The sequence below is a fragment of the Phaethon lepturus genome, unplaced genomic scaffold (assembly GCF_000687285.1).
Source record: "Phaethon lepturus isolate BGI_N335 unplaced genomic scaffold, ASM68728v1 scaffold9743, whole genome shotgun sequence".
Taxonomy (NCBI): Eukaryota; Metazoa; Chordata; class Aves; order Phaethontiformes; family Phaethontidae; genus Phaethon; species Phaethon lepturus.
The window spans coordinates 11,566-21,815 of NW_010531214.1; the positions used below are offsets into that span (position 1 = coordinate 11,566).

Genomic DNA, 10,250 nt, shown 5'->3' on the forward strand with positions numbered 1-10,250 from the left:
TCAAAAAATAAGGCACATTTATCTTGATATGGTAATCTTGAAATAGAAAACTCATTTCAGAGAACATCGGTATCTAAATGAGTTTTATAAAAAATCTTGTATTCATGTTAATTATGGATATTTCTCATCATACATGATAATGGAATAATTGCACATATCCCAGTGTGTCAAGTAACAAAATGGGAGTTTTATTAAACATTTCCATTGCAAAATTACTTTGTAGGTTCATGTTTTGCTATTTACATAACTCAGGTGAATGGTAGCAGCATTAAAATCTACCATCACTTATCACAAGTACTGCAGGCTTTCATTTTACCACAATTAATAATCCCCTTTGTGTTGAATAAATTGAAATTAATTGTGGAACAAATTGAGATTATTGTCATTTATATAAATGATTGTAAATATTTGGACATTAGCTACTACACAAGAACATTTTATTCCATTTTATTTCCAAGCTGCATCAGGACTTTCCACACTGAATTATTTGTACATAAATTCATCAACAATCAGCAAAGAAGGCTGTTTAAAATCCAATCCCCTCTTTATGAAAATTAAAACACCAGAAACATAATTAGTTAGCATTTAACCTGAGATTTAATCTGTTGAGAGGTTAACATCCTTAGAAATTTCTTCACTTGTTGCATTAACTTATACTGATGTTGCTATTTTATGAAAAAGAAAAAAAAAAACAACACCCCACCAACCAAAAAAATTGCTTGCAACATGGCTTTTCACTGTGTTGGTCAAAAAAATGACAGAATGCATGTTTTTCTCACAGTATCCAGAAGCTGGAATAATAATAATGTGCTTCTTATTGCACGTGAAACTTAGAGGAGATATAATTGCAGATTCCTCTTCTCTATCTGAGTATTAAAGCCAGATTTCATCTTAGTCGAATCCGGAATGTATTTATCTCCATAGAACTCATATATATTTCACTTAAATTTCTGGCATCTGGAGGTGAATGCATCAAAGACAAAGATGTGGGTGTAAGACTTTCCACTCTGAATTTGTTAAAGAGTTTATGCACCTTTATCTAGAAAAAAAAGAAATGTATTTAGAAAATACAGTATGTACGTTAAAATTTACTTTAACCTAAACAGTAACAATATCCAAATGACACATCTCTTTGCAGGTATTCGCACAGCAATACTTACATCAAAGTTTATGAATATTTATAAGTACTACATCTCAAATGCTATACACTAAATAAGATCTTTTTAAGCAGTGTTCACCTGCCATGTTTCAAAGCAGGCTAAATCAATATATTAAAAAACTGATCAGAAATATTTGGATTAAACCTCTTCTTGTTTCAAACAAAACACCACTTTCTCTTCTGATTAAAGAAAATTCCAAACCTATTTCCAAATTTGATTACAAAATTTCTACAGATTCAAAACCATCCAGTTCACCCATGTGTCAGAATTAAAATTGTATGATTTATATTTCATAATTTTATGTATTACATCAATTCTATAGCAGTTGCAAAACACTCAGATATTTGCAATGGTGGAGGTCATATAAGCGAGCATGAGTAGACAAAGGACAGGCTATAATAAGCAAGAGTTTTCAAAGTAACGTTCACATAATCTCTGTATATGTTAATAGTATTCTAAAGATACACTTCTGAATATGTAATTTGACTCTTCTTAGTAAAGTTCTAAAACACTATTAAAAATTATTTGAGAAATACTGATCTGTGTTATATGAAAACAGCATTTACTGGAGTTTAATGAGATTAAAACCAACCTAGAAGTTTACTTGTTGATGCTTACATGGTCACTCCCATACACCAGCACATCCATATCTTTATCAAAGGGAAAGCAGCTTTCAAGATAAACTTAACTATTATCCTGAAAGTATAACTCTTGAGAAATAGCTACCTAGACTTCACCCATAATTTGATTTAAATACCCGTGTTTCTGCAATACTTGATAGCAAAGGTATCCATAAAATGTCAGTATACCTTTCCCTGAGTAGTGGAACACAGAAGACCCATGCCTCTGTTTGAAAATCTACAGTCAAATCCCTTTCTGTGAAGAATCAGAGCAGCTTCATCAGATGGCTCAATATCTACCTACAAATAAACAAAATATAAAATTACTCAGAAAGCAGCAGAGCTAGAAAGACGTTTTAGAACCTCATAAAATTATCATTACCTTACAGTAATAGAGCCACCTATGCCTTAAATAATCAGCCTAGATTGAAGTTGTGTTTCTTTTAATGTTTGTAAGACTAAAGAGAGAAAGAACTAAACGGCAAAGAGAGTGTAGATATAGAAAGCGATACAGAATATAAAGGTTGTTAACCAAGAAGTGCAAAGCTCAACAGGTGCACATGTACAAACTCAGAATTTAAGTGTAGCTATCCAGTTGTATTAAGTGGTTTCACAGAAAAATTATGTACCAAAACCAAACTAGAAATCATATGCTAATTACAATAGTCCATTTTAAATACTCATTGTGACTACTTGCCATCAAGCTTTCATTTTGCAAAGGTGCCCTCTAATATTTAACACAGCTTAAGGTGTACACAAAACCACACACTAAAATACAAATATTAAATAACATTTATGTTTACAGATAAGACATAGAGTGCTCTTTAGCCTCAATGGGCATCAAAGAGTAACCAATCTCAACTTTCTAGTTTGGACCAAATCACTAAAATCACTTAGGACACATGGTCACAAGAACAGCATATAAATGCCTCAAATCAGAATGTTGTTTTGATATGTACTTCAGAAAACAGTGCCATATCGTAGAACTGGCTGGGAAACTTCAATTTATACAAAAAATTCATTTTTTTTCTTTTACACTGAGAGATAAAAACCCATGAAATCGTACAGAAAGAGCAGCAGAAAAGAAATTCATCTTCACATTATAGATGCATACGCATTCAAGAGATCTTCACACCACACAAGTGACACATGACAAGATGCTCTTCATGCTGCAAGCTGTTTGCTGTATCGCTACACTGACCATAGTCATTTATTTTCTATGATGCATTACTTTATTTTTTTGTTGTTGTTTTACATTCTTCAGCTCTTCACCTTATTATATACATAATAATGGAATAAAACAGATGGTTCTATCTGCAGCCATGCCAGCTCTTTGGGCTATTTTTCTCTTATTTCTAGTTTACTTGTTTTTGTCCTAGTGCTTTTTCTCAAAAGTCTTTGACATGAGTTAAGTTAGTTTCTGGTACTTCAGTGAGTATCTACTGCCTTGGAGAAACCTATGCCAATAAGCATTAGGCTTTTTGTGATACTTTAGCTCTTGAATGTGTAACAAACAAGAGAGGTCTTAATCTAACAGGCTTCAGATCCAAACCAATTGTCTCCTAATAAAGGAGATTTGGAACAACTTGATTGTATGATAAATTCATAGTATTAAGTACTCAGATAACAAAAAAAATGGTAAACTCCTAAACTTGATTAGTGTTTTCTAAGTCAGTTTCTCATTTAAAATAGTAAAAATTTACTCAACAGTATTTGGAATTGAAATCAGATACTTTGCAGTAAAACACTGACTGGTAAAAGCTTTACATAGTTTACAAATCATTAGTAAAACTGAGTTTGAGAAGATTTTCATGGACAACATTAGCTTATAACCACCTAAAATAAGGTTTTTAATTAATGAATGGTGTCTACAGTCAGCATATTCAAACAAGTTTGCAGCACTTGCTATCATTAATGGTTGAAAAAGTTCTTATCCTATTATTGGAAGAGTAGTACCACTTTCTACATTAAGTAAGGTAATAATGAAGATGTGACAAAATTATTTTCTGTCTCCAACTATCAGATATCTGACTTAGATTTCACTGTCACTGGTGTGACAGTGTTGCACTTAAAAGTAGACATTTTTATGCACACAAAACAGTACCATCTGCCTAAAGATCAGATTAGTGAAATAATAAATTCATATTGCAAAAGCCTAACTTCCTATGGGGTAAACTGATGTTAAAAATTACAAGCCAGTAATGTGTATCAACACTTTCTCTGTTACAGTGGAATTATCTTGTCGTCACCTGCATAACAAACACATTCATGCATTTCAAGTGATAGTATGCATATGTCATCTCGTAAGTTTTTAAAATTAAATATTATCTTCATTAACATTCAAAAGATTTAAAACAGCAAGGTAATAAACAATTAATGATACCTTCAGGAAAAGCGTTTTGGTAAGTATAAACATGTATGATATAGTAGTCAACTTTTTAGAATTCCCAGGGCTTTATCATGCACATAGCATCCATGTGCAATAAATTAAGCCGTTCTAAGCAAAGCAGGTGTAAGACTGAGCAAGTTGCCAAAACCTCTGCGTTTATTTTAACTTACCTCTTCTTATATCATATCTAGGTAAATTAGATTAAGGGTATGCAAGCCTAAGGAATGTCTGAGCAAGGATGAACCTAATTTACATCAAATATACCTTCTAAACATGACCATGATAACTGCATGAAAACCTGTAACAAATTTCTCTATTTTCAACAACCAACAATATCCCTAATCTTGTAAAACTTCACAGCATTGTTATATGGCAAAAATTCCCTAACTACTGTACTATCAAATCTCTGTCTGTCTTTCTTGGAAGAGCTGCCAAAGTTTGATTTGATTTAGATCTCTGAGAAACAAAATGTAGTTTCTCCCATCAGGCTTCTAGATGGAAAAAAATTTTGCTAGGCTTTCTCATAAGCAGTATCCCAGGGCAATGCTGTCAAAATTTTGATGAGAAAGAAAAACCATTTAAACACTTTTTTTATCTGATTATTGTAAACTAACAGACATGCATTGAAAAGTTCAAGCAACATGACAAAAATATGTGTTTATATTTAGTATAGAGGGACAAATGTACTCAGTTTTTAAGTCTTGAGGCCCAGTCCATTTACAGCAGGTAAAATCTGTGTCAACTTAAAAACTGGCGCTTTATTAAAAATTTATTTAAAATTCATATTCCTAAGGCATTGGACTATTCCATGACAGGATGATATATCTTACAACAATAGCAATATTGTTCCCACTGAGAGGAGCAGAGTTTAAAAGGAAGACAGGAATTCCCTTACATTTTTTCTTATTTATGCTTTAATGCATTTTCATGTATTCTGATTTCTACCTAAAATCTTAATAATACTTTATTTTAATTTGGTACATTTTTATGTGAAATTCTAATGATACAATTTCTTGAAGATAACTTCAACAGCTAAAGCAACAGAAGCGTAGTCTACATTTCTGTAAAAAATTGCATTGTGTCAATTAGCCAGAATTATCACACTTGTCATTCAAATTCTTGGAAGATGGAGAAAGGAAGCATAAAGTGAGAAGAGATTTAATAATGCCATTTTGGCATGCAAGAATTTTTTGCAAGCACCATTTCTGCGGGGGGGAAGAACTTTTCTGTACCTATACAATAGTGCTTCTATCCTACGACTACTGATAACTTTCACTATGAAGTGCACAAAGTAATGCTGCAAACTCAAGATCTGTCAATCAAGTAATCATTGAAATATACAGTTTTGGACAGGGAAGAGATCATAGCCTCAAACAACCTTATACCGATTGGGATAGTGCGGATGGTATAGCCCAAATAAAATCATGGAATTCACCTATGAGTAGTAACATCTGGAATTAGTAACAAATGGAAGCCAGCCTTCCATTAAACAGGTTTCATGGCCACATGATACCAACAAGGAGGAGGAAGTTTAGGCCTCGAAAAGAGAGAGAGGGTGTGTTCGTGAAGGTCTGCCCCTGAGCTTGACATGCTGAAGCAAACAGGTGGTGCTGAGCTGGCTGAGATAAATGAAAAGATTTTACAGTGAAGGTTGGAACACACACTTTACATGAAGATTTAATTCAATAAAAAGCTTCCTAATTCTTCAAAGGTCTAAGACCAACAGAATCAAGAATTATTCCACTTTGAAATTCAAAATAAGAAACAGTCACAGCTGAAGGAGAGTACAAGATTGAACTACTATCAGACAAAGTGTGAGAAAGTAAACTGATTCTTTAAGTTTTAAAATAAGGCTTAAGACTTAAAATGAAGAACTATGATAAAAGAGTAGCTAATGGCAAGTTTTGCAGATACTCTGAATATAAATCAAGGTTATTCTAGATAAGCAGTTCTACCTCAGCCACCACAGACACTCTAAGCGAGAAAGGGACAACTGCAGTTTATAAGTATCTAAGTATGGCAGAATTAAAAAGGGATTTCATCTATGGTAACAGCACTGGTGAGTCATACTGCAATACAGCATAAAGCTAATATACCCACATTTTAAAAAGTGTTGAAAAACTGAAAAGAATTTATACAAGAGCTGGAGGAAGAAGGATGCACAAACAATTCTAGTTTATCAAACAGAAAATTGAAATATAGTGGTTACAATTCTGTAAGTTCCTTTGCAAGGAAAAAAAATTAAGTACAGAACAGACTTTTTATTTGGGTTTTTTGGTGTTTTTTGTTTGTAAACATACCAGAGAACAGTTTCACAGGAACCAAAGTCTGTAAGCTGATGTTAGAATAATTAAAACAGGTCTTGAATTTAAGCTTAAAAGCATTTTAACAACTTATTCTATGGATGTTAAGATGTGGTACATTTTCTTTAAGTCTTCCAAATGTACTCAGATGGGTTTAAAACTATACTTTTTATCAAAAACACAAATTACTGTACCCAGCACAACGAATGCACTGAAATGTGTCCCCTTCTGAGACAGAATAATGCACTATGCATATTATTATATTATGAAAAAACAATTCCTGTATTTCACATTACTCAGACACAAGTCTCTAGTTTTTGCAGAATTAGCAAAAACTTGTCATCACTTTGCAGTTTATCGTATCATATTAAAAACAAAATCACAAATTACTTTCCCAGAATCAAGTATTCGATTTAGACTATATTAATAAGCTATATCACATGTTTGCTCATAACAATAGTGGTTTGACCTTACCTTTGATTGGATTGTCCTCAGATTGACCATATGCATGTCACAAGGCATGGATGACACGAGTGGAGAAAAACTACTTAGCATCTCTGGGACACCTGAATCTGCATATGTTGTCATTGGAATTACAGGATGATTTAGGAAGGAAGAAGTCATATGGCTAAGAAGTGAGGGAAAACTGACTGATGCTTTTTCTTCATTCTGCAAAATACAAGAGAAAATATTTGTAGAATCAAGTTAATACACCAGTATTATGTCTAATATTTGTCTAATACACCAGACATCATGTCTAAATTTTGAAATCCACTTACTTTAGATAGGATTCCATTAATTTAATAGAAAATTTTAATTTATGGATTGTCCATTTAATGACTTTTGGAAACTTCTGATCGTTCACTAATTCTCTTTTCTAGCACTAGTTATACTTCCTGTTTTTACAAATCATTAGTACATCTTTCAAAATTGTAATTAAATGACACTTCATTTTACACCATTCCTCAGTTTTCCATGTCAGCTTTTGATGTCTAAACGAAAGTCGTTTAGAAAAAGAGACTAGCTACTACTTTAGCAAGTTACTCCTATTTATTCAGTATCTACTTGAATACTGACAGCCAGATAGTGTTTTGCAGGCTTCCTTTCCTGCATAAATTTCTTATCTGCTTTCTTCTAGCCTGTATCCTACATCCCTCCTTTTTAAATCTAACTTAAAACTGTTTTCTGGAAGAAATTGCAACTAGCATCTTTGTCTTGGTCTGCAATGTAAAAGACTTCTTTCAGCAGTTTTATTTCAATGTTACGCCAGCAGGAAGTGAAGGAACTCCCTCCCAAGTTTTTACAAGTTTTGTATTTTCAGTGCTTTTACATGGCTGCAGAAGCTGTGTTACAAACCCAGGATGACCAAGTCCTACATATTCACAACAGGTAGTTAAAGCTCCACAGAAGCTAGAAAAGAAAACAAAGGAACTTTAAAAAGGCAATTTCTGTTTTAGAATGTTAGTGCAAATAAGGTAGAAATGAATGAAAACTTATTTTGCTTTTATTTTTCCTTGCATAATTAATCAGATAAATCCCTGCTTGTTTATAGGTGATTTTTAGTGAAAATTTTGCAATTACCATAGATGTGCTAAAGTCAGTCAAAACATTTTACTGTCAGTTTTCTTACTATTACCCAGTCATTTTTCTTCTCTGTAAAATAAATTGATTGCTTGCATCTGAGAACTTAAAAAAAGGTCTCCTAGAATATATTACAAATGACACGTGAATAACTCAAATAATTTATTCATCCTAGTATAATATTTAAAATAAAAGACGTTATCAAAAGCCCTTGCAATTAATTCCTAGTTCTAGGCATGTTACCTGAGAACAAGCAGAAGACAGAAGTACTGTCCAGCGACAACAGTGAGTTGAGATCAGTTTTTCACATTCACTTTTAAACAATGGGCATTCCAACTCAAAGCACTTGAGATCAGAGGTTTTGCCTAATCAGAATTCATGTTCATCCATTTCCCTCTCTGCTTTCAACCATTGCCTAACATACACTACAAACATGTTGAAGAAAGAAGTGCATGCCCCATAGCCAGCACAGTTCCCCTCAACTCCAGATTTCTCAGATTTAAGGGAATCCAAGGAGTTGGAAAGAAGAAGAAAGGTGAGCCTTCATATAAACAAACGTTTTAAAAATTGTTTTATCTACATGCAAATTCTCACTGTAAGATATCCCAAATATGTACTTGCAGAAGAGCCACAGTTTGTTATGGCAAGAGTGATTAAAAAATCATTCTATCAAGAGCAACTTTACACGTGGAAGTACAGTGCTTGCTGAAAACAAACAGAACTCATTTAGCTGTCCTCACAATGTCAGAAAAGACATTCCTCAGTGTATTGGGTCTGACTGAGGTAAGAGTTAATTTTCCCCATCGCAGCCCTCATGGTGCTGTGCTTTGTGTTGGTAGCTAGAAAGGTATTGATAACACAGCAGTGTTTTGGCTGCTGCTGGCTGGTGCTCACACAGCATCAAGGCTGTCTCTGCAACATCCCCCCCGCCAGTAGGCTGGGGGTGGGCGAGATCTTGGGAGGGGACACAGTCAGGACAGCTGACCCACACTGACCAAAGGGATATTCCATACCATATGACGTCAGCTCAGCCATAAAAGCTAAGAGGAGGTGGAGGCGGGGGGGATTTGTTATTATGATATTTGTCTTCCAGAGCAAGTGCTATGTACTGAAGCCCTGCTTCCTCGGAAGTGGCTGGACATTGCCTGCTGATGGGAAGTAGAGAATTTTTTTTTTTCCCTTTGCTTCTGCACATGGCCTTTGCTTTATTAAACTGCCTTTATTTTGACCCACAAGGGTTTTTTTTCCAATCTTGTTTTCTCCCTTCCCTGTCCTGGTGAAGAGTGATAGAGCAGCTTGGTGGCAACTGGCATACAGCCAAGGTCAACCTACCACAGTCCTTTTTGGTGGCCAATGTGGAGCATGAGGAATTGCTAAGGATAGTAATTGTGAGAGGTAATGGGCAAAACATGTAGTGAGCAAAGCTAGACAGTGAAACTATTGTGGGGAATTTCTGTTGTTGCAATTGTAGCGAAGGGACAAGGCCTGGAGTTTGTGTAAATTGTCCACTTTGGTGTTCTCATGACGTTGGTTTGATTTTGGTGTGGGGAATTCTTTGTTGATGTGAGTGAAGTTTGTGAAGATTGTGTGATGAATGTGGGTTTTAAGGATAACTCTTAAATATGTAATTCACAGAGGTGAGGGGTGGAATGTACTGGGTTTGCATGGCAAGGTTTTGGGTAGGGGGGAGGCTGCAGAGGTGGTTTCTGTGAGAAGCTGCTAGAAGCTCCCCCTGTGTCCGACAGAACCAGTGCCAGCTGGCTCCAAACTGCCCCACCATGGCCAAGGCTGACCCAATCAGCAATGGTGGTAGCGCCTCTGGGATAATGTATTTAGGAAGTGGGAAAAAAAACCTGCACAACATGAACAGCAGCTGGAAAAGAGGAGTGAGAATGTGTGAGAGAAACAACTCTGCAGACTCCAGGTCAGAGCAGAAGGAGGGGCAGGAGGTGCTCAAGGCACCGGAGCAGAGATTCCCCTGCAGTCCGTGGTGAAGACCATGGTGAGGCCGGCTGTGCCCCTGCAGCCCATGGAGCTCCACAGCAGATTTCCACCTGCAGCCCATGGAGGACCCCACACCAGAGCAGGTGGATGCTCAAAGGAGGCTGTGATCCCATGGGAACCCTGTGCTGGAGCAAGTCCCTGGCAGGACCTCTGGACCTATGGAAAGAGGAGTCCAGGCTGGAGCAAGTCTGCT

At 35.4% G+C, this 10,250-nt stretch overlaps 1 protein-coding gene across 1 annotated transcript; it reads right to left on the reverse strand.

The window, feature by feature from the left end:
* Nucleotides 1-886: 886 nt before the first annotated feature.
* On the reverse strand, nucleotides 887-7,141 carry LOC104618782 (alpha-mannosidase 2-like; the record flags this gene model as incomplete). Its single annotated transcript, XM_010284464.1, has 3 exons — nucleotides 887-1,039; nucleotides 1,970-2,080; nucleotides 6,947-7,141. Coding segments are annotated over 3 exons (459 nt in total), but the record flags the coding sequence as incomplete, so codon positions are not given.
* Between the last annotated feature and the right edge of the window lie 3,109 nt (nucleotides 7,142-10,250).